This window comes from Periophthalmus magnuspinnatus, chromosome 23 (assembly GCF_009829125.3).
Source record: "Periophthalmus magnuspinnatus isolate fPerMag1 chromosome 23, fPerMag1.2.pri, whole genome shotgun sequence".
In the NCBI taxonomy this organism is placed as follows: Eukaryota; Metazoa; Chordata; class Actinopteri; order Gobiiformes; family Gobiidae; genus Periophthalmus; species Periophthalmus magnuspinnatus.
The window spans coordinates 22,615,063-22,640,742 of NC_047148.1; the positions used below are offsets into that span (position 1 = coordinate 22,615,063).

Sequence of the window (25,680 nt, forward strand, 5' to 3'; positions counted from 1 at the left end):
AACTGGGGTCAAATTGAACTTTAACGTAACTTGTTTATCAGACAGTTCTTATTATACAATCAACATTTTTTTCAAACCTTTTTTGATAGAAATCATCCAAATGAACAAAGTGGCTCAATTTTCAACGTATTTGATGAAGAAATGACCGAGTTCTGCTGTGAGCGAGTGATTTTTTTGGGGTCATAAATTACCCCAGGATGACACGAGGGATGTACAGTAGATTAGCTTTACATTTACAGATTTGAAGATACAGAACTGACTCAAAATTGGTAAATAAATGACCATGAAAACACAAATTTCCAGCTGGTTGTCTACAGACTTTGAGGTTCTATATATTTCAAACTGGAGAACTTGATTTAGATGCTGCATAAATTTTATATTCTCAAAATCGTGCAGGTTTTTCTCGACTTTACCCCTGCGTCTCTCAATGCTACGCTCCTCTGGTCGTGTTCTAAGCTTTTCGTCGACCTCTTTTGTGCATCCTCGCGGTTAAAGCGTCTCCTCGTCCCTGGGTGAACACGGGAGCGAGGGGCAGTGCGACGTGACGGTGCCCTCTGTGCTCCCGACGCACTCAGCCGCGAACGCAAACAAAACGACACAAACACGCCGTCGTTTTGCCGCCGCGCGTTTCGTTCACGAGGTCCACGCTCTAGAATCTGATGATGTCGCGGTTTCAGACGGAGAGCAGGTCGAGCGCAAAACTATCGGAGACTCCCTGTTTTTGAAAGAACAGGAAAAATCCAAACAGGAAATCCACAAATCTTCATATTGATCTCACGGCTTAAAGTCCTTTCACCCGACATGAAAAATCACATCTTTGGGGTTGAACCGTGGCGCCGTTTACTGAAGCTTTTTTCAAATATTCACAATGTTCATGCCAGTTTTTGTTTCATGCAGAGAGTTGCACCACAGATCAGGGCCTTGTCCTTCAGCTCAGGTTGAAAACACATAAATAAAGTAAACACCTTTCTCCATTTGCTTCAGTGAAAGTGAAGCCTGCTCCTCATCGATCCCACTGCTGCTTCTTCTTCTTCTTGAAGCTCTTCCTCCTCGTCGTGTCTTTTTATGTATTTGATTTCCAGTATTTCAGTCAAGGCCAGACATGTCACCTTTATTTACTTTTGCTTTGTAGTATTGTGAGTGCGGCCGTGTGTTAAATACAGTTTACACACTGCACATATTCACCGAGTGAATGTGAGGTGGAGTTTATAGAAAACACCACTGGACTGCTACTAGTACTACTACTACTGCACTGCACTGCACTGTACTGTACTTGTACTGTACTGTGCTTATACTGTACCTGTACTGTACTTGTACTGTACTTGTACTGTACTGTGCTTATACTGTACCTGTACTGTACTTGTACTTGTACTTGTACTGGTACTGTACTTGTACTGTACCACATTGAAGTACTTCTCCTCTTGATAAAATAATAAACTATATATTTATGATTCTATGAGTGAAGTTCGTGAAAACTCTTTTCAGCCCATAATTCTGATTCAGTTTAAAACTTCACAGATTTTTTTTTAATGCCACAAAGACGAAAAGACCAAATAAATGTCCTTTTATAAAACACAATTAACCCATTTCCACGTGTGTACACAAAGATACTTCAGTTTGACATCACATTTGACATTTAAGCAAAAAGAAAAAAGGTTTTGTTTTTTCTTCAACAATAAAAAGGTGGATTTGACAGTTTAACAGCGACTTCATTATTTCTCATAATAATTGGTGAGTTTTTTATTTCAACCAATGAAATTACACAAATTAAGTTTGCACCGATACCAGTATCGGGTATCAGTTTGATACCAGGTGCCAGTACTCGAGTCGTCCATGGGCTGCCGATACCAAGAGCCGATACCTTTGTAACTGTGCTGCTTATGTGACGCTCACAACTCAGAGCCGAGCGGTACGGCTCTGCACAGTACGGCTCTGGACAGTACGGCTCTGGACAGTACGGCTCCGGGCAGTGCGGCTCCGGGCAGTACGGCTCTTAGCTCGTTAGCATTAGCTCGGAGCAGAGTCTGTAAAGATGTAAATGATGTAAAAGTGTAAATATTAAAGCCAAGTGTTTATTTAAATAAACAACTGTAGAAGTTTAAAACAGCCTCAGATAAATATTCTAAGATGAAAAGTGTGTACTCTAAAAATCCTGTGAAGTATCAGTATCGGTTTGGGCAGATACTCTAAATAAAGTCCTCGTGCTCACGTTGTAAACTGCTGTGCTCTTTCAGGCGGAGTTGACTGGCATTAAATGGCGCTGCTACAGTTTTCGTGGAGGGGGCGAGTACGGGCCCGTGATCTCGGCTCCGGCCCAGGACGACCCGGTTCTGCGGAGCTTCATGCGCTGTGTCCAGAACAACCTCCTGTGTGTGTGGAGACGCAAGATCAAACCCGACGCCAAGGAGCTGTGGATCTTCTGGTGGGGAGAGGAGCCCAACCTCTCCGACGTCATCCATCATGAGCTACAAGGTGAGCACAAAGCAGCTCTTTCCATCCCATTACTTTTACCGAAGAGACTCCACCGTTTACGCACAGTTTAGACTTGGTTTGACACACGTTGTATATTTTTATTGGTGTTGCACTGGAATATATTGTGTGGAGAATAATTACATTACTGATTTAAAGGAAGGCTGCAGGAAGTAGTGAAATTGATGTTACATGTTACAGCTCGGTGTAGTACATGGCTCAGGGCTTGTACGAGTGTCAGATGTGTATTGTGGAGAATGAGCAGCTCTGTCGAACACACACCAGCGACGCTTTGTGTCATGTCGAGCCAAGCTGTTTATTCTGCCTGTGTTTGTTTAAGACGTGTACGCTGCATTGATCTGTTTTCTCTTGTTTGCTCTTCATATAGAATATATCTGAATGGTGTTTGCTCTGTGTTTAAGTGTTTGTGTGGAGCTCTGATGAGGCGCACGGCGCTGGAGGAGACTGCCACTATTTACTGCAGGCAGTCAGTGTTTATGTGGTGTGGAGTGTGGAGGAAAATTACACTCAGATATCTCAGTTGAAAGAGTGCTGCTGTCAGCACTATTGTCCCTATTTATAGAAACATTTGCATTATCTGGCCGTGCACGTTTGTGGAGACCTGCACATCCAGTGAAAGCTTCACGTGGAGGAAGGTTTAGAGGGAAAAGCTTCTGTCCAGAGACAGATGCAGAGATAGGAGGGAAAGAGAGGATTTTATTTGTCATTTGTTAAAGATGGTGGAGCCTTTGAGGCAGTGCTGCAGAGGTTTCCTGCTTACGCATAAGTAACAGAGTAAGATACATAGTCCATTACATGTGGGTCTGGACTCATTTCCCAGAAATGCTCACGGTGCAACTCCTGCTGCAATATTTCTGTCTGCTATAGATCTGCTCTTCAGCTTCTGTGGAGCATTAGACTAATTCCTTTGTTGGCTTCAGTGTGTGGACTCTACACTGAGCATGTGACATGAAACAGTCTGTTGTAAATGCTGCAGTTAAATATGTTAAACTAATCACTGGTCATGTACAGAACGTTAAATATCCTGACGTGTGCCATGTTCACGTGTTTAAGACTCTTCACATTTAAGTTTAAGACATAGTGTGATCAGATGTACTTCTGTCACGTCGGCTCAGACACAGAATAACGTGAGAACATTCTCACCCTGAGCCCTGCACCAGCAGCACATTGAGAACAATCTCTCTTTTATTACACTTGACAAATCACACCTGTCTCACACCAGAGACTCTCACTAATATCGTCAGTCGTAACAAAGGCTCTAGTTTTTAAATGTTTTTTATTGACTGCTCGTTTGGGTTTAGAAATCTCTCATTAGATGCAGATTTTGTTGAGTTTTTTATTGAAACATTGAGGCTGTGAGTATCAGCAGCTCCTCAAACACAGAAAAGGATCAAACAAAGAGGATCTGATCTCACAGGTCTCCTCTGCTGCTCCTAATAGAAGATCTAAAAATACATTTGTGTGAGGAGGCTCCTGGTCAGTGTCATTTGACCGAATCAGGCAGAAAGTGTCTTATTTTCACTGACCCTGTGATCCACTGTGACCTTTCTGTTCAGGAGCATTGTACAAATTATACATTCATTATTAAATTAGTGGATTAAATTGGTGATTACAGAAGACATTAATATAAGAATGGATCTGTGCTCAGAGCTGTGTTTAAAGCTGTTTCATGTTTACTACAGGGGCCGTGCCATTAAATGTAATTATCTAGAGGATGGGTAATTACTCAATAAATGTGTTTGAAAAAGAATCTTCACTGATGCAATGCCATTCAGATGTTAAATGAAATCAGCATCTATTCACCTGTTAAGGTCAGAATGGCACAAAGCCAACGGCGGCTCAGAGGCAATAACCCCGAGTTTAATTATGACTATTCACTGAGTGTTTACACAGGCAGAGTGCTCCCTCTCTCAGCTCTGGCCTCGCTCAACGTGCTGCAGTCACACCAGCCATTTATACCTTGTTAATGTTATGTGACCAAATACTCTCCTTTAACTGGATACTTAGATATGCCCAATAAAAGCTACGGTAAAGACGGGAATCCTACCGTATATTTGAACTAGGAATGACCACCGTTAGCATTAGTAAAATACTGTTATGCTCTGGGGATTTAAACATCATTTTATTTACAGATGAAGCGTTGCACGTTTCTTAATTTAAATGAATTTATGTTTGATCTGACCTCCATAGTCGTATTTGCGCCTGACGTTGTTCTAAAATGCTCCTCACAGTTTAGAGGTAAATACTGAAGACAAAAGCGTCGCTGATGTGGTCTTCACCTCCTGACGGTTGTGTTGTTGTCATGTTGTTGTTCGCATTCGGGAGAAAATGTTGAGTGTGTGGCAGCTTCACGTTCCAGTGTCCTGTGACGTTCACGGAGCCAAAGCGTCATGTAAATGTAGAAGAAACGGGATTAATGCTGCGAACAGAGCTGAGTCATCAGAGAGTCGCCAGAGACAGATTTTGAAAACCGCTCACAAATATGCAACGCACTCCTGCCCTGGACACACACAAACACACACAGGGACACACACACACACACACACGGACTCTGCTGTTGTCGTGCAGAGTGTCACACTACGTCACCTCTCGCTGCAAACGCTCGTGTGATTGATCTCCACAATAATACGACTGATTTACCTCAGACGTTACATCATGTTTAGGACATTGTAAAAGTACCAGGATGTTTTATTTATGCTGTGCTTTTTTTTTTTTTACTTTTATCTTAATGAACTCTGTCTCACGTCACTTTCCCGATTAGATTTTCCGATATATGTTTCAAATGTAGGATTCTGCTTCACCATAAACGGCTTCAGAAGTTTAACGTTTTAAAGAGACTGAAGTGAGTCTCAGGACGTGTTTATGGAGCTCTCCACTCGAGGATTATGTGAATTTTCTATAAAACGACCAGATATTTTGTTCTTTGCTGACGTCATTTCATTATCGTTTGCGATTTGATTATCGCGCCAAATCAAATCGCAATTTCATTCAGATTTTGATGCGATAAAAGACGACGTTTGTGGGGAGATCGGCCTCGGTTACTATGATAGAAAAGTGAAAAGTGAGTCATTATTTCTGAAACGAGGGTCTACCACAGGCCTAAAGCAGCAGACGCAGCCCAAACAAACCCCAGCGGAATAAAACAAACACTGATTGTCGGTTGTGTATAAAAAGGATCTATTGCTTTATAAAACAGATATTTGGACGCATCTGAGCAGGAAAAGGCAGGTGTTACTAAAAACATTAACAGCAGCTGTGAGCCATAAAATTCATCTTTAAGTCGTGCCTTTGAAGCTCGATGTGAAATTGCAGAGGAGAGACTGGTAATGACACATTGAAATGAATTCAGACCATCATTAATGCCATTAGATTACACTGGTGCGTTCCCCCGCTACGGCTTGTCAAAATGTCCGCCAGTGAAAAATGTCCCGGTGAAACGCAGAAGGTGGTTTAGGCCTTTTCCAAGCGGCGTATTTAAACATGGATTTTAAAACGGCGTAAATGGGTGTGAACTGGCAGAGCCGGGTCTGACAGCGGTGCTTAGTGTCTATTAGAGGGTCTAACTTCTGAACAATAAATCAGAGCGAGGCTGGAGGAGTGGCCGCTGTAAATGGGGTTTTAGTCCCAGCATCACATTACAAAGGCTCACACCATTGCACCTACAGGAGTAAGTGAAAGTAATGGGCTTCTTGGCAAACACTCCAACACTGGTTTACTGCGAAGGAAATGATACATGGATGTTTGAAATATTTACTCAAGAAGGAAAAGAACAAGAGCCGCGTGATGCAGATGCGACGCAGCTTTGAACGATCATCTTAAGTTCTGCTAAAGCGCGTCTGGATTTCACTAAAGATTAAATGTGAAATTTTGAGGGTAAGATTTGATCAGGTTTGACGGAATAATACTTTTTCAGGCTTCATATACAAGGAAACTGATAAAGATGTGTTTGTTTACACTCGGAACACTTGCCAAACGCACTTGGAACATACGCAAAATGGACTCAGAACACTTGCAAAACACACCTGGAACACGCTCGGAACACACACACAACACACTTGGAACATACACAAAACACATTTGGAACATGCTTGGAACATACACAAAACACATTCAGAACACACGCAAAATACACTCGGAACACATACAAACGCACTTGGAACATACGCAAAACACGCTCGGAACACACGCAAAATACACTCGGAACACATACAAACGCACTTGGAACATACGCAAAACACGCTCGGAACACACGCAAAACACGCTCGGAACACACGCAAAACACGCTCGGAACACACCCAAAACACAGTCTGAACACACGCAAACACAGTCTGAACACACGCAAACACAGTGGATATCCAGTCTTGTCTTGATGCTTCGTGCAACTCGTGTCCATATAGAGGTGAATTTTCAATTCAATTCATTTATTTTTGTAACGCCCAAAATCACAACAGTTGTCTCGAAGGGCGTAATTAAATGAGGTAAACACTTAAAAATCTCTGAGTACAACAGAACAAGTCTGATTAATGTATCTGATCTGCTGCCTTTGTAATTAAATTTGAAAAACATACAGAGACTTAATGGACACGCTGTTTATCGTCTTTACTTTTTCTTTATGAATTACATCATTTGCGCTAATTTTCAGACACTAACTCAACTTCAGTGTTTCATTCTCCTGTCTATTTGTTGCAGTTTCACAATAATTTACACAAAAAATTGATTTACTGAGATTCTTGTGTTTTAAGGACAGTTTACCATTTCGTTAGTGTGACAGGCCTAACCACAATCACATCAACACAACACGTCTTAACATGTTCTGAAATGTTCTGATAGTAGCACATTTTCTGTTCCATTTACTCTGTACAGTTATTAGCATTAGCCCCAAAAAAACTGATTAAAACTAGCGTCTTCGTGTGATCAAATAGACGAAGAATATTAAACGCTTACTGCCCCGGGCCCCCAAATTTCTGCTGACGGCCCTGCTCATCCATAATATTCTGTTTGGTTTTTTTTACCAGGATAAATGTCACGCAAAATTTCAACATCGTCCAACACGTTTAGCTTCACAAAACTCACGTGGGGGGGAACGAACTTGAGCTGATGTCCCGGTGAAACCAGTTCTGCCGCGTTTGACCCTTTTCCCATTGTCCTACAGTGGGATAAGGTGCAAAGACGCACAATGACACGCGGGCGGAATTTGTATGCACCGCACACTCTGTAAAGACTCGTGGTCATGACCTAAACTCCTACCCACCCTCTGTTCTCCGACGCCGTTGTCCAATTATTTATGTCTTTCCCTGCTCCGGCCTTGCGGTCCCCTTTTTGTCCCCTCGCTGTGAGTCATTGACCGCCTTCAATTACATTTGTTTTATGAGAAAGATATTTTAATACTGTTTTATGTCCTTTTAAAGTCTTTCTCGGTTATTACATCTGATTTGTTATCGCGGCGGAGGATGTTGAACCACTTAATGTGCCGCTTGTTCCTGTTAGCGGCCGAGATCGTTGTAATTGTCGACTATATTGTGCAGTGTTATAGAAGCAATCGCTAAATAACAGTTTTTAGCAGTTAATTTGAGGCATTTAGAGGCATAAAAGTTTGTTTCATTCACAAAAATACTAGTCTTTATGTGTTTTTTTTCTGGAGAGATGACCTGCTTCTTCCATAGTATGACATTTATCAGACTGTGAGTATCATAGCAACCAAATAGCCAATCAGGAGCGACCTCAGTGAAAGAAGGCGCCTGATTCGTCTGTTTTTAATGTTCATATCTTGATTTACAGACACAATAGCGACATAAAAACCCCAGGATCATCACGTAGAGGGTTAATAGGAACATTTAAGACCAAAATGACGAGTTTGACAGCAGTTGGAAGCGCGCCGATAATCACTTCCTGTTTAGAACGCAGCGCTAGCAGGTTAGCTACGTCCATTTATATATAACAGTGCGATTTTAAGACTAAATTTAACGACTACAAAGCAAATAATTAAAAACGTATTAGTATTTTTATTAGGTCTTGGGTCTCGTTGAAGGTTAAGACGACAGTTTGACTCGTGTCCAGTCAAATACGTATAATTTTTTACAATATTACACTAATAATATTTAAATATAGACCTTAAAATCAAATCACAAGCCGTGTGTTCAACTTATAGCCATAGACTGTATAAAAAGTGAGTGTGACGTCGGCCGTAATCGAGGCTAGCGGTTATAGCAGCTAATTTGGACACAAGCTCCTTTTTTGGGATTCCAGCTGTGAGTATCATAGCAACCAAACAGCCAATCAGGAGCGAAGCTGTTGCTAACGCTACTGGGAGTAACCTCAGGAAAAAGCAGCTGATTCGTCTGTTTTTAATGTTCATATCTTGAGTTACAGTCACAATAGCGACGTAAAAACCCCAGAATCATGTAGACACATCCTGGTCAGGACACGTAATTAACATAATTACTACAATATTAAGAGTAGATGGGCAGTAAAGGAAATGTTATTGAAATATTCTTTTTTTTAAAAAGCAGAAAAGACTATGCTAACACAGGGACATTTAGCTGAAGTGCTAGTTTCTACAAAAATCAAATGGAAAACACATCCGATTCTGGGGTGAACCACGTTTAACTGATACTGATTCCATGTTTGGAATTCTGAGCGTGAGTATCATAGCAACCAAAGAGCCAATCAGGAGCGAGGCTGTTGAAATTAAGCAGGGAGCGGGCTCTTGGCAACGCTGTCAATCAAACCTGGTTGCTAACGCTAGCGAAAGTGGTCTCTAAATAACAAAAAACAAACCTCAAAATTACTAAAATAAATAAAATAAACTCAAAATAACTCAAAAACCCAGGATCAAGTAGAGCGGGTTAATACGAACATTTAACATCCTTTTTTTGCAGAGGGGGGCCACAGTTTGATAACGTAAAGTGAATTAGCGGCAAAGTCGATGGAGCTGGAAGTGCGCCTGTGCTCACTTCCTGTTTGTAACGCGGCGCTAGCGGGTTAGCTCTGTCCATTTACATAAATAGTCTACGTGATAGCGCTAACTACACGCACATTGCCACAATAACACGACGTGAGTAAATGAATCTGAAGAAAACAGAACCTCGTGGTTGTTCTGACCTCGGCTCGTGTTGGGTTCTGAGGAGGAGGTGTTAACGCCGCATTAACCTTTCCCGTGAATTTAAACTCTGCTGTGCCCTTTCTTAACTGTAGGTCTTACATTTCCCCGCAGACAACGCGAGCCTTGATACTCCAATTTAAAGATAAAGTTATTCTTCGCCCATTACTGCGGATAAAAAAACATCAGGCCGATTGCTCAAAATGGAAATGTCGGTTTTATTTTGTCCGCCCCACAAAGTGCCGTCTCTCTGGCGATGAGACGAGAGGCACAATTATAGGCTGGATTTCGAAATGGCGTGGGAGTTGGTTTAGGGTTTCCTCTGTAGTAGGAGAGAAAGCGTGCTCGATGACTTTGATAACGCCGTAGGTAGTGCCGTCAAAGCAGCGTGTGGTCAAGGTGAGCGCCAAAGCGAACGAGCCAGACGCTTTTTCAGTGTCACAGGTGCCGCTGCCGGGAGCTGTTTTCCTCCACGTAATAAAAAAAAAACAACTCAAATGTGTTATCTGCTGCAAATCAGAGAGAAGTCACAGTGTAGTAGGGGAAGGACAGCGGACGTTTCAAGGCTGCACTTCCTCGTATGACTGTGACGCTGGTTTAGTCCTGGTTCAGTTCTGGTTTAGTCTCTGTTTTTGATCCGTCAGTCGTCCAGGTCTCAAAGCTGCTCAGTTCTGGTCCGATTCCTCACTAGAACCAACAAACTGAAACTGTAAACAAGCAAAATGTTACTCAAATAAAGTCAAAATACCACATGAAAACAAACTTCCTGGTTTAGTCTTTATTTATTCTTGGTTTAGTCCCGGTTTAGTCCTGGTTTAGTCTTTATTTAGTCCTGGTTTATTTAGTCTTTATTTAGTCCTGGTTTAGTCTTTATTTATTCTTGGTTTAGACCTGGTTTAGTCCTGGTTTAGTCCTGGTTTAGTCTTTATTTAGTCCTGGTTCAGTCCTGGTTCAGTCCTGGTTTAGTCCTGGTTTAGTCCTGGTTTAGTCCTGGTTTAGTCCTGGTTCAGTCCTGGTTCAGTCCTGGTTTAGTCCTGGTTTAGTCCTGGTTTAGTCCTGGTTTAGTCCTGGTTTAGTCCTGGTTTAGTTCTGGTTTAGTCCTGGTTTAGTCCTGGTTTAGTCTTTATTTAGTCCTGGTTTAGTCCTGGTTTAGTCCTGGTTTAGTCCTGGTTTAGTCCTGGTTTAGTCCTGGTTTAGTCTTTATTTAGTCCTGGTTTAGTCCTGGTTTAGTCCTGGTTTAGTCCTGGTTTAGTCCTGGTTTAGTCCTGGTTTAGTCCTGGTTCAGTCCTGGTTCAGTCCTGGTTCAGTCCTGGTTCAGTCCTGGTTCAGTCCTGGTTTAGTCCTGGTTCAGTCCTGGTTCAGTCAGTCGTTAGCGACAGGTTTGATTGACAGCGTTGCTAAGCGCCCTCTCCCTTCTAAACCAGTGATGTGTGCAGAAAGGGGCGTTACCTTCAACATCCTCGCTCCTGATTGGCTGTTTGGTTGCTATGATACTCGTGGTCACTCAGTCCACGTCTTTACACGTTCTGTGGCGTTGACTTGGTCGTGTTCCACCTGTTGAGACGCTCCAAACACAGAGAAGTTGAAATCGGCGCTTTCAGAACAAATATTTTATTATTACGTCAATTCAAAGAGTGAATTGTTTTGTTTTCTTTGGTCTAAACCGCGGCGGTCTGACCAGTGTTTCAGGTAATAACTCAAGTAATTTTGCTAAATATTTGGTCGTGGCTTGAAACAAGTCGTCGTTTTTATTCCGTCAGTCGTCCAGGTCTCAAAGCTGCTCAGTTCTGGTCCGATTCCTCACTAGAACCAACAAACTGAAACTGTAAACAAGCAAAATGTTACTCAAATAAAGTAAAAATACCACATGAAAACAATCTTCTTAAGTAAAAGTATGAGTTATCTTGTCTAATCTCATAAGAACATGTTTAAAAATGCACTTTACGACAAAAAAGCTAAAGTATTTTACTGTAATTAACACGATTTAGTGTAAATGTGGTGATATTGATTAAAAATTAGACATATTTTGGTCAAACACTAACAATATCAATTTCTTATTTTTTCTCATGAGTTTTGTGTTTATTTTTTGTTTAAAGTGTAAATTTAGTGACATAGATAAAAAATGACTCATATTTTGGTCAAACAGTAACAATATGAAACTATTTCTTCACCTTTCTCATGAATTTTGTGTGTTTATTTTTGTTTATAGTGTAAATGTAGTGATATTGATAAAAAAAATTTACTCATATTTTAGTCAAACAGTAACAATATCAATCAATTTCTTTAATTTTTCTTACTCATTTTGTGTGTTTTTCTTTGTTTAAAGTGTAAATGTAGTGATATTGATTTAAAAAATTAGATATTTTGGTCAAACGGTAAAAATATCAAACTATTTCTTAACTTTTCTCATGAATTTTGTGTGTTTTATTTTTGTTTCGCTCAAAGATGAAGCTTAAAACACCGAAAACTTTAGTCAGGACTTTACCACAAACATCGTAAAAGATCATAAGAAAAGTACTTTTACTTTATGTCCTGTTCAAAAATGTAGTGGAGTAGAAAGTACAAATACTGCTCTCAAATGTAGTGAAGTAAAAGTAAAAAGTACACACTGTAAAATCTGCTTTTTTTTAACAAACTGAAGTGTCTTTGGTTCGTTTTGGTCTTGATCTTGTGGACAATATTAATTAATTTTATTTTTAAAGCCTTTCTAACATAAAACAGCACGACAGAAAAATAAAGTGTGAAATCCTGAACAGACGGGTTTGAGTTTGGTTTAAATCTTTGCGTTCGCGTTTTGTCTCGTGGTTAAGATGAAATTTGGCAAAGTTTATTTACACAAATCAAACGAAAGCTTTTGTGAAATTATCATTTATCATTTATAATAAAATGTTTAAAGGATTTGAGAGAATTTAATGGCTGGATAAACATGTTGGTTGACCGTAGACTGTTTATGTAAATGGACATGGCTAAACCTGCTTTGGCTCCAATTCTCTTTCTATAGATAAACTGTGTCCTCTGTCTCTGCTGCTTCAGACTCATTTTGGTCTTAAATGTTCGTATTAACCCTCTACATGATCCTGGGGTTTTTATTTCACTATTGTGTCTGTAAATCAAGATCTGAACATTAATAACAGACAAATCAGGTCCTTCTGTCCCCGAGGTCGCTCCTGTTAGCGTTAGCAACAGGTTTGATTGACAGCTGCCTGCTAAACCAGATGTAGTCCGGGTTTAGACCTGGTTTAGACCTGGTTTAGACCTGGTTTAGACCTGGTTTAGACCTGGTTTAGTCCTGGTTTAGTCCTGGTTTAGTCCTGGTTTAGTCTTTATTTAGTCCTGGTTTAGTCCTGGTTTAGTCTTTATTTAGTCCTGGTTTAGTCTTTATTTAGTCCTGGTTTAGTCCTGGTTTAGTCCTGGTTTAGTCTTTATTTAGTCCTGGTTTAGTCTTTATTTAGTCCTGGTTTAGTCCTGGTTTAGTCCTGGTTTAGTCCTGGTTCAGTCCTGGTTCAGTCCTGGTTCAGTCCTGGTTCAGTCCTGGTTCAGTCCTGGTTCAGTCCTGGTTTAGACCTGGTTTAGTCCTGGTTTAGTCTTTATTTCTGGTTTAGTCCTGGTTCAGTCCTGGTTCAATCCTGGTTTAGTTCTGGTTCAGTCCTGGTCCAGTCAGTCGTTAGCAACAGGTTTGATTGACAGCGTTGCTAAGCGCCCTCTCCCTGCTAAACCAGTGATGTGTTCAGAAAGGGGCGTTACCTTCAACATCCTCGCTCCTGATTGGCTCTTTGGTTGCTATGATACTCGTGGTCACTCAGTCCACGTCTTTACACATTCTGTGGCGTTGGTCTGACCAGGGTTTAGCCGCTCATTTCAGGTAATAACTCAAGTCATTTTGCCAAATATTTGGTCGTGGCGTGAAACAAGTCGTCGTCGTTATGAGGTTCAGGCTGTCAAGCTGCCGCCGCTGGAAATTAACAGACAAAGTGTAATTAATTTTTGTTTCTAGAGGCCGTTCGGGGACACGCCTCCAACCGCTGCAAGTTTTTTCTTTTTCTTTCTTCAAACTGTTGTAGAAGTGAGAGGAATATAAAACACAGAAACACATTTACGCCTGAACCAATCCTCGCTCGGGGTTAATGTCGCTCCCGTCTTAACCGCGCTGTCTATGAGGAATTTATGTGCATATTTAATCCTGAATCGTCTCGTCGTTTACGTACATCACTCACCCGCCGCGTCGTAACATCGCACGCCGCTACTTTAAAACGATCTTATTTTGACAACGCTTTTTTGGCTTTCATAAAAATTACAAGTGAAAAGTGGAGGCGAAATGAGAAATGAGTGAAATCAAAAGTGAGTGCGCGCGTTATCAGCCGCGGCGACGGTAGATACGGCGCCGACAAGTGGATTAGAGCGGCGACGCTTATGAGAAAATAATCAACGATAATGGAATTAGACGAACGGAAGGCGAGTGGATCGGACGTGACTCGAGGCGAAGAGTTTAAACGACGGAAATGAACGACAAAAAGGAGAATCTCTGCCAAATGTGACGTGTTTGTCTGAGGCGGCGGCGCACGGTGAGGACGAGGGTGGCGCATGGTGAGGACGAGGGCGAGGGGACGAGGGCGAGGACGACGAGGGGGCGAGGGGACGAGTGTGAGGAGACGAGGGCGAGGGGGCGAGGAGGCGAGGAGACGAGGACGAGGAGGCGAGGAGACGAGGGCGAGGAGGCGGGGACGGAGGCGGGGACAGAGGCGGGGACGAGGGCGAGGGGACGAGTGTGAGGAGACGAGGGTGAGGAGACGAGGGGGCGAGGAGACGAGGGCGAGGGGGCGAGGAGACGAGGGCGAGGGGGCGAGGAGACGAGGGCGAGGGGGCGAGGGCGAGGGGGCGAGGAGACGAGGGCGAGGAGGCGAAGAGACGAGGGCGAGGAGGCGGGGACGGAGGCGGGGACGGGGGCGAGGGGACGAGGGGAGAAACTGGAGCTGGGATGTCTGTGGAGCGAGAACTGACTAAAGTGTGTGTGTAAATGTGTATGTGCATATGTATAAAAGTGTGTGTCCAGTCGAGAAATGTGTTTGCCAAATGTGTGTGTGTGTAAAATGTGTGTTCATCTGTCCACATCTGTCCATGTCTGTGAACTTCTGTGTCGTGTGCAGACAAAACCCATGCCACACAGACACACACACACAGACACAGACACACACACACACAGACAGACACACACCCTCTGCAGGTTGCTCTCGTGTTGTGTGTGTTGTACTTATGCTGTGTGTGTGTTGTACTCGTGTCGTGTCATGTGTGTGTTGTACTCATGTTGTACTCATGTTGTACTCGTGTCATGTGTGCGTTGTACTCGTGTCGTGTGTGTGTTGTACTCGTGTCGTGTCATGTGTGTGTTGTACTCATGTTGTACTCATGTTGTGTGTTGTACTCGTGTTGTACTCGTGTCGTGTGTGTACTCGTGTCGTGTGTGTGTTGTACTCGTGTCGTGTGTGTGTTGTACTCGTGTCATGGCCGTCTGTGTTTGTGTGTGTTCCTGCGGCTCGTGGATCAGTTGTGTGTTTTCTGGGCAGCTGTTGTGTTTTTTCTAGTTCACCATTAAAGTTGAATAAAGTTGTGTTTTGACACTTTGGGCGTCTGGCTGATGTTTTAATCATCTCAGGTCGGTTTGTGGCTGAGGCTGAATGTTTAGACGCACAAATGTGATGTTTAGACGCACAAATGTGATGTTTAGACGCGCAAACGTGATGTTTAGACGCGCAAACGTGATGTTTAGACGCACAAGTGTGATGTTTACACGCACAAATGTGATGTTTACACGCACAAGTGTGATGTTTAGACGCACAAGTGTGATGTTTAGACGCACAAGTGTGATGTTTAGACGCACAAGTGTGATGTTTAGACGCACAAGTGTGATGTTTAGACGCACAAGTGTGATGTTTACACGCACAAGTGTGATGTTTACACGCACAAGTGTGATGTTTACACGCACAAATGTGATGTTTACACGCACAAATGTGATGTTTACACGCACAAATGTGATGTTTACACGCACAAATGTGATGTTTACACGCACAAATGTGATGTTTACACGCACAAATGTGATGTTTACGCGCACAAATGTGATGTTTACGCGCACAAATGTGATGTTTACGCTCACAAATGTGATGTTTACGCGCACAAATGTGATGTTTACACGCACAAATGTGATGTTTAAAGACATTTGAAGAGGATGTGTTCACTTCTTTTCTGATGGTGTCATTTCTGTGGGACTTTTCCGTCACTTCTTCTGCTCACTGGGGACGTTTCAGCTTGGACTGTTCCACAATATGGCATTAAACGTAACTATCTCCGTGCATAGAAGTACATGACAACATCAGACCTCAAGTTACAGGTCAGATCTGTGGAGAGGCAGCCCTGCTTAGGATAAGAATGTGAGTTTTTTTGAATAAATCATGTAACATTAAAGCGAAGAAATAGCATCTATATAAGACCAGACTGACACCTACTAGAAAAACATGACACTTTAAACCCGTGCGTTTTATTTAATTTAAAATTGCAATTAAATATAAGTTTTCCAACGTTTATCAGTCTATTTTATCCTCCTGAGATCAGAGTTTTTTCACGGTTTTCTTAATTTCACTTTGTTATTTGGACCTGATGAGTAAAAACAAAGAATTATCGAGAAAAATGATGTCACATATGAGGACATTCGTTCTGCTTTTTAATGATTTTGATGGAACAAAATAAAATCACATGTGAATAATGATTTGCAAAAGCTATTTATTAACATTTGTCCTGAGTAAAAACAAAATTAGAAACAACGACGACTTATTTAAAGAGCTGCAAACAGGAGACATGTAAGTCCATCTTGAATCTAAACTATAAAGTGTTAAACTCTTTTTTCGTCTATAAGTGACAATTTAATGTCCTCACATGTGGACACCAGGACTTTGTAGAGAAAAAAAAAAATTGTATTATGGCCTAGAAAACCCAAAACGCCAGGTCCCAGGAGGTTAAAACCATCGAATGCAGGGGTCTCAAACTCAAATTATCTGGGGGCCGCAGGAGGAAGAGTCTGGGTGAGGCGGAGCAGCGTCAGGTTTTCCACTAAAAAGCTTTGTCAAATCTTCTCAAACGTCATCGCTGTTTTCAACATACATGAAATAATCTGCCAGTTCTTGTGGATTTTATGGATATACAACATTATTGGTTGAATCTTTTGCGACGGGAGGACACAGCGCGAGTGACACGTGCGGTTTTTGGGGTTTATTAATCCGGTTCTACACTTCTACACGCAATATGAAAGTTTAATGTTAGTTTGGCTTTAACATATTGTCCTGCGGGCCACAAAATATCGCCTTGCGGGCTGCAATTGGCCCCTGTGCCGCGTGTTTGAGACTCCTGATCTAATATAAATTGCAATATTGATGCACAGTGAAGTATTCGCCTCTTAACGGGGAGGTTTTGAGTTAAATCCTTGTGTTAACCAACTACATTTGCACATTTGACTGGGATCCTCTTGTTCTGCGGCTTTTCCCTTTGGCCAAAAAGTTCCAGATTCATCCTTTATCGTCGCTTTAAACCAGTCCGAAAGACACGTCTGACTATTCCACCGCGGCCGCATCGACTGAGTAAACACACGTCCTGCATCTCGAGCGTTTTGTGTGTTTCTGTGCCGCTTTCTACCTCCGTCCTCCCGAGTGTTGCAGGTCGCAGACTCGAGTGTTTTGCTCGAGTGCACCTCCTCTGCAGTCGTTCAGAGCGGAGTCACCTGCTTGATTATTACAAACGGCCTCTTAGCTCCCCCCCTGAGCTTCGTTTGATCCGAGCGATGGCCAGAACGAGCGTCTAAATGGACTCCAAACGCTCCCGTGATGAGAGACGGGGACTGTTATCTTGCGTAATTATAATTATTATCAAGGTAACTTTGATTTGACGCATGCGAAAGGGGCGAGAAGTTGTTCTTTTTTAGACCACTTGGACCAAAAAATCAGCCAAATTATTGACACCATGACTTAAAAAATGTGGGGAAATTTCAGAATTGCAACGTAAAGTGCAAGAACAGCAGAAAAATATAGAAATACGCAGTAAAAATCTATAACATCCAACCTTTTTATCAAACTTTCTGATGGAAAAACGGACAAAAAAGCAGCTCACGTTTAGGTTTTCGATGGAGTTGTCTCGTCGTTTTACCCATGGTGCATCTCGACGTACCTTATGGACGATGTGGAGGAAACCGGTGTCACCGCGCAGACCGCTAACTGTGCGTGTGACCTCATAACCCCCCCCTTCCCCGAGAGCCGCTCCACTCGCCCTTTAAGGTTATGACTTGTAGTTGTAAACGTGCGAATAGGAAGTGGACGAAAAGCATTAAACATTTACAAGACAAGCGCCACCCGAGTCAATTAGGGTAAAATAAAGCGGCGAGTGAACACGGAGGCGCGGAGAGACACCTCGGCGAACAGAAGTGCGTCTTTACAAAGGGAAATATTCATGTGTAAAGCTGAGGAGCTGCTGGTTTGACTGAGTAAAGAGTCAGAGCCACAAAGGCCCGATTCTGCAGCTCAAGTCCATGTGATCTGCTGCAGCCTTGTCTTAATCTTAGAAGAACCGCTCTGTGACGTGTGCGAGACTTTTCTGTTCTAACTGTGTCGAATTTAAGACTTAAAATCATTGTTTTGTGTTTATTTTTCTGGTGTGTTGCTCTTTTTCCAGACCAGGCCTATATTAAATAATTCCTATATCGACTTGGTCATTTTTAGGATCAGTTTTTATTACTTTTTCTCTGAACTTTTTGGTTATTCTTTCGTGGGACGATATTGAAATGCATTGTCAGGATCATCACGGCGAAAAAATAATTGCGGTTAACAATAATATCATGATATTTATTAAAGGTACAGTTTAAAATATGAATAATTATATTTTTTTTTCTTTATTAAATGTATTTATTGTTGTTTACATGAAAATAAAACTGCAAAATTCTTCACATTTTCTTCCATCTTTAATACAAGCTGTTACTTAAAGAACCCATATAATTATAATATATCATTTTTATATTATTTATAGGTTCCACGGTTAAACAAATGCTGTATCAGTTCAGTTCAAGTATTATGTGTTTATTGCATATTTTTTAACACTATGAAAAAAAAGTTTAAATATTATCGTTTATTGTCTATATCAGGAGTGTCAAACTTATTAAAATCACAAATATTGCATATGGATTTGCATAGATATGAAAAAATGTCTAACTATCTCCTGATAAACCGATATTTTAAGACAGTCAGATGTTTTAATTTACCTTGTCGCGGGCCACAGAAAATGATGTGGCGAGCAGGATTTGGCCCACGGGCCTTGAGTTTGCCACATGTGGTTTATATTCACTTAAACAATATAGTGCACCAAAATGACGAGTCTGACCGTCTCAAAAATAAAGTTAAGATAATTAATATATGTGTAATGTTTGAGCAATACTTTATAGAACTTAGAGGAGGTATTAAAGAGGAGGTATTTACTTCTATGGGGTATTAAAGAGGAGTATTTTACTTCTACAGGGTATTAAAGAGGAGGTATTTACTTCTGCGGGGTATTAAAGAGGAGGTATTTACTTCTGTGGGGTATTAAAGAGGCGGTATTTACTTCGGCGGGGTATTAAAGAGGGGATATTTACTTCTCTGGGGTATTAAAGAGGAGGTATTTACTTCTCTGGGGTATTAAAGAGGAGGTATTTACTTTTGCAGGGTATTAAAGAGGAGGTATTTACTTCTATGTGGTATTAAAGCGGAGGTATTTACTTCTGTGGGGTATTAAAGAGGAGGTATTTACTTCTGTGGGGTATTAAAGAGGAGGTATTTACTTCTGTGGAGTATTAAAGAGGAGGTATTTACTTCTGTGGGGTATTAAAGAGGAGGTATTTACTTCTGTGGGGTATTAAAGAGGAGGTATTTACTTCTGCGGGGTATTAAAGAGGAGGTATTTACTTCTGCGGGGTATTAAAGAGGAGGTATTTACTTCTACGGGGTATTAAAGAGGAGGTATTTACTTCTGTGGGGTATTAAAGAGGAGGTATTTACTTCTGTGGGGTATTAAAGAGGAGGTATTTACTTCTGCGGGGTATTAAAGAGGAGGTATTTACTTCTGCGGGGTATTAAAGAGGAGGTATTTACTTCTACGGGGTATTAACTGTAGCACGTCACATATTTAGATCCATGTTTCCTTTTATTGTTTTGAAAATGCTAAAAAAACAACAAAAAACAACATATTAACATGTTTTACAAGTTTCATTTTCTCCCCTCCCTTTGCTCCCTGCGCTAAGCCCCTCCCCCTTCAGAGCACTACCACAACACAACCAGCTGCGTCGCACATCAGAGATCGCTAAATGAGTTAAACCCGCATGGAAAACACAGACAGATGTGGTTTAGATGAGGGAAAAACGCCAATAAAAAAACGTTTCGAGTAAAAGTTTTTCAGCCGTGAGTAAAAATATTGCAAAACGTAGTAATTTATGCCTCGGATAAGATGAAAAAATGTGTAATATTAAAAAAATCTTGTTGTCAAACGACTCCCGAACAGCCTTTTCTGTGTCAACAAGTTTTGCTTGGCAGGGGCTGTTTCCTGTGACGCTGCCCTCGCTCTGCTCCCTCCTCCTCCTCCTCCTCCTCCACCTCCTGCTCTTTTTCCCTCTTCTTTTTTACACTGTGTTGCGCTGTCTTGTTTTAATTCTCATTTTTGTAGGCTGCGAATGTCTGCGCTCACTTTCTTGGCAAATAAAAGGTGTGGGTGTGTGCGTGCCAATCATGTCCTACTCCCATCTCTTTTATTCCTTAAGGGTTTGTCTTAAGTCTATCGCTTTCTCCCTCTCCCCTTTCCCCCCCCTCCTCCTCCTCTTTCTCCTTTTTTTAGAAGATCCAGTTCAAAAAAACAGGGAATGAATAATTAGCCTCCCAGATTTTTGGCTTGAATCGGGAAGTAGGTCGCTGGCTGACACACGAACACAAACACACAACTCTCCAAAAGGAACAACCGCAGTGAAGGAATGTTACTTTCACCTACGGAGGGACACTGCGCACAAGCGTTTGACTTTTTCGCCTCTGTCTGGCTTGTTCTGGCAAAAACATGACTCAGATGTGGTAGGCGCCAAGGATATGATTAGAAAAAAAGAGTAAGAAGCGGTAGGAGGAGTAACGCGATGTGTAGTTGGAGGGCAAAGGGCGGGGGAAAGAAAAAACAAAACTGTATGCGACTAGATTTAAGCGCTTTTCGGATTGTTTTTCAGCTCGGTTTTTGGACATCTGCACTTTGAATTTTCAGTTTTTTTCCCAAAGTAACGGGGTGTTAAAAGGGTGTTTTTGTTTTAAGAAATGCTCACTTCACACTTTGTCTTAACATCTCCAGCCCGGCGAGGAGCGATCAATCTGTTATTCCGTCGAGACAACGTGGACAAATATCAACTTTTCCAACAGCGAGGGGGAAAAAGTTGTGTATCCAAAACTTGCAAGAAAGAAAGAAAAAGAGAAAGAAAGGGCTGAGCATTTGTGATTCTGGTTTCTCTCCTCCCCTTGCGGGTTGTCAGGGCGTGTCCGCTGACCCTTTGACCCTGTGTGAGCTTGTGTGCGCGCTGGGTGAAACGGTAAAAAAAAAAAAAAAAGGGGTGAAGTTTCCCAGCTGTACTGCAAAAAAAGGGGGCAGGGCGAGGGAGAACGCGAGGGGAGGGGAGGGATGGCCATTTTTTTCCGAGTGCGAGATGTGGATTTCTGAAAAGCTAAAGCACATGCTAAAATAATGAGAGCTTTGTGAGTGAGAAACAGTTGGAGCAGAAGAGGAAGAAGCGGTGTTTTTAAGGACAATCTGTGCTGATGTAGTAGCGAAACGTTAGAGGAAGTTAACGGTGGAAAGGTCGGGGCGGAGCGAGGCTGCGGCCAGGGGAAGTTACACACCGTTTGCGCTGCTATTAAAAGATGCATGTTTAGAGAAATCCTCCAAAAACAAATACTGCGGATTTAAAGCTTGTTCTGAGTCACAATGGCGTCTCTGTCTGCGTCGCGCAAGGTGAAACCTACAGACGCACGCGCTCACGACGAGGAAATAAAGTGAGAGTTGTGCGTTAGAATGAAATAAAACTGCAGGAAAGTAGATTATAAATATGTTTAGAAATGAAAGTTTATGTTGAATGTGCTGATTTGATTAAAGTCGAGGGATGTGAACACATTTTATACTTCTCTGGGGTATTAAAGAGGAGGTATTTACTTCTGTGGGGTATTAAAGAGGAGGTATTTACTTCTATGGGGTATTAAAGAGGAGGTATTTACTTCTATGTTGTATTAAAGAGGAGTATTTTACTTCTCTGGGGTATTAAAGAGGAGGTATTTACTTCTCTGGGGTATTAAAGAGAAGGTATTTACTTCTATGTTGTATTAAAGAGGAGGTATTTACTTCTACGGGGTATTAAAGAGGAGGTATTTACTTCTATGGGGTATTAAAGAGGAGGTATTTACTTCTATGGGGTATTAAAGAGGAGGTATTTACTTCTATGGGGTATTAAAGAGGAGGTATTTACTTCTATGTTGTATTAAAGAGGAGGTATTTACTTCTATGGGGTATTAAAGAGGAGGTATTTACTTCTATGTTGTATTAAAGAGGAGGTATTTACTTCTATGGGGTATTAAAGAGGAGGTATTTACTTCTACGGAGTATTAAAGAGGAGGTATTTACTTCTGTGGGGTATTAAAGGGGAGGTATTTACTTCTATGTTGTATTAAAGAGGGTTATTTACTTCTATGGGGTATTCTGAGTCTCCTCTCTTTGCTCCCTGCGCTAAGCCCCTCCCCCTTCAGAGCATTGTCACAACACAACCAGCTGCGTCACATGAATCAAACTCCTGCAACATCACAGATCGCTAAATGAGTTAAACACACGTAGATAACACAATTTAAATTTACCTCGTCGCGGGCCGCATAAAATGACACGGCGGGCCGCATTTGGCCCCCGGGCCTTGAGTTTGACACATGTGAACTACAGCGTTTAAAGTCGCAGCACAAAACCCGCCGTACGACACTTCTCCATTAAAGCTAAAAGTAGTAAACTGTACTGCGTTCTCCTGAAGTACTCTCCGTCCCCGCCGCCGCGTCGTGGTGATACGGCGAAGCTCGGCGCCGCTTCTGTCGCGCGGTTAAAGCCTCACGACGCGTCTCATTTTTAGAACGACAGAAATGTTTTGCTAAAATCTTGTCGACATCTGTTTTTGAGGCGTTTTTTTTTTTGTTTTTTTTTCCATAAGCGGCTCTGAATACGGCTGCACCTTTAAACAGGATTAGACGAGATGAGCGCTATTTTGTCTCCGTTCCGTCGGGGCGTTTGAAGCCGCGCCAGCCGCCTTTGATACGTGCACTTTGTGAGGCCTCTTACCCGGCGTCGAGTCACCGCCGCAGCCAAGTGGATTTTTCCCCTGGCGTTTTTTTTTTTATCACCGCTGTAGAAATGCTGATTTTTGTTGCAGTAACGACACAATCGGTGAAACCAGCTTTACATTTTTCTACTGGGACTTACAGCTGTTTGCGCCGTAATGTAACTTTTGGACGTTTTAGTCATTTTCGCCGGTAATGGACGGCGCCGGAGCCAGAACGAGGCCCTCCACGGAGCACCTGATGGAGCGTAATACCCCGTGTGTGTGTGTGTGCGTTCCGTCAGGCCACACCACGACATTCCCACAGTCCTGTTCCTCTGAGCTGCTCTTTCATCTGAAGAGTCCTTTTAGCTCTAATCTTCTCCCACCACACTCCGCCTCATGTGGCCAAGGTCTCCACAATTACGTCCCAAATCGGGTTTAGTTAGAAGCTTTTGCGCCGCCAAAATTATCACGAGAGGGTTCGACAAAAATGTGAGAAATACGCACACGGATCGGACGCACATGGCTGGACACGAGTCGTACACTGTCCTTTTTGTTACCGTGCGAGAAAAGACAAAATTTTAAACGGGACACGGCGGAAAAATCGTGAAAACTTTGACTTGACGCTGTTTATGAAATGTGGCGACCTCTGACCTGACCCCTGACCTGTGGAAATACAAGGCACGTTATTGTTTTTAATGCGGGTGAATGTGTGCGTTTGTTTGTTTTGTAAAGAAAATGATAAAAAAAAAAGACAGTTGCGAGCGATACCTGGTGATTTGACAGTAGATGAGTCGTCAAACGCCTCAGTCTGGACGTATTTCTCCGTTTCAAAGTCACGGCGGAGGTAAAACACGATGTTTTATTCATTAGCGCTCGTCGAGTAAGTGACATAATAACGTGTGTGATTATAATAGGTGTAATTGTGGAGTGTGTGGAGTGTGTGGAGTGTGTGGAGTGTGTGAACTGATGAACGAGATCAGACGTAGACTCACATCAGGAGGTGACTGTGACCTTACCCCCTGTCCCTCTGTCCTCTCTCCCTCTGTCCTCTCTCTCTCCCTGTCCACTCTGCCCTGCCGCTCTGCCCCAATCCTCAGCGTTCATTCAGTCCTAAAGCATCCCTCCCTGTCCCCTCCCTCCCTGTCCCCTCCCTCCCTGTCTTCTCTCCTCCCGTCCCCTGTCCTCTCCCTCCCTGTCTCCTCTCCCTCCCTGTCTCCTCTCCTCACTGTCCCCTCTCCTCACTGTCCCCTCTCCTCACTGTTCCCTCTTCCCCTGTGCCCTCTCTCCCTGTCCCCTGTCCTGTCCCCTCTCCTGTCCCCTCTCCCCCGTCCCCTGTCCCCGTCTCCACTCCCTGTCTCCACTCCCCCTGTGCCCTGTTCCCTCTCCCACTATCCCCTGTCCCTTCTCCCCTTTCCCCCTGTCCCCTCTCCTCCTGTCCCCTCTCCCCCTGTCCCCCCGTCCCCTCTCCCCCTGTCTCCACTCCCCCTGTGCCCTATCCCCTCTCCCCCTGTCCCCTCTCCCTCTGTCCCCTCTCCCCCTGTCCCCTCTCCCTCTGTCCGCTCTCCCCCTGTCCCCCTGTGTCCTGTGGAGGCTCTGATTGGTCGCTCTGTCCTCCTCCTCAGTGTTCATTCAGTCCTAATGAGGTGTTCAAGTGAGTGTCCCACCGCGAGTGTCCCACCGCGAGTGTCCCACCGCGAGTGTCCCACCGCGAGTGTCCCACCGCGAGTGTCCCATCATTTGTGTCCCATGGCTATTTCAGAGCAGTGTCTTTAGTGTCTCTGAAAACTCATAGAAATCATTCAAGTCGATCAGAAGTGATTTTGCATAAAAACTGGGTCGTACATTTTGTTTCTTTATTCTTACTTTTTCTCCCTAAACTTTAAACACACTTTATAAAACACGTGTCCTTGTAGTTTAAAGATGTAACACTGTTGTTGTTTTAACGACACGTGTGAAGGACGACACTGATGACATCGCTCTGACACACACTGACCGTCAAACACACGAGCGCAGCTTTTCTCTTTTCTCATTTAAACACAATTCTACTAAACGTCACGTGATTTGAATGAAAAACGACATGAGATTCTCTGGAGCTGCTGTCGTCTCTTCACGTCATTTAAATTGTGACAAACACGTCGAGTGTGTGAAGATGTGGATTAAACGAGTGCGACGTCTCCCAAAAGAGCGACACAATAAACACAAAGTCCTACGTAGGCCGCGCGGTTCAGTCCAGACAAATGTGAACACTGACCTACAGTTAGACGCACAAGTCCCACACGTGTGCGTTTTATTTGCATCCTGTGAATACAACACATCACACAACTCGTCACACATTTGGATATGCAAAGAGACGCACAACATTAGTGTGTGTCTGAGGTCGTGGTCACACACAGATAACATCATCACACACACGTGGAAACACACTCCTGTGGCACAAACGCACAAACGCACACAACAGAGATTAACACAACTGTTAGACTAGGGACACACGAGGAGGGAGAGGAGGAGGAGGAGGAGGAACAGAGGAGGAGTAAGAGGAGGAAAAGAGGAGGAAGAGGAGAAAGAGGAGGAGGAGGAACAGAGGAGGAGGAAGAGGAGGAGGAACAGAGGAGGAGAGGAGTAAGATCGGAGGAAAAGAGGAGGAGGGACAGAGGAGGAAGAGGAGGAGGAAAAGCGGAGGAGGAACAGAGGAGGAAAAGAGGAGGAAAAGAAGAGG

At 42.8% G+C, this 25,680-nt stretch overlaps 2 protein-coding genes across 3 annotated transcripts in view; both read left to right on the plus strand.

Annotated features, from left to right (window-relative positions):
- The window catches only part of mtfp1 (mitochondrial fission process 1), a 195,816-nt gene that overhangs the window by 44,419 nt on the left and 125,717 nt on the right, over positions 1 to 25,680 (plus strand). The gene's annotated exons all lie outside the window — the stretch shown is intronic.
- Positions 1 to 25,680, plus strand: part of LOC117391698 (mediator of RNA polymerase II transcription subunit 13-like) — a 100,261-nt gene that overhangs the window by 23,337 nt on the left and 51,244 nt on the right. For both annotated transcript variants that reach the window (XM_033989578.2, XM_055231870.1), the window contains exon 2: positions 2,235 to 2,472. In XM_033989578.2, the coding sequence (XP_033845469.1) occupies positions 2,235 to 2,472 (238 nt within the window). The remainder of the gene's footprint in view (positions 1 to 2,234; positions 2,473 to 25,680) is intronic.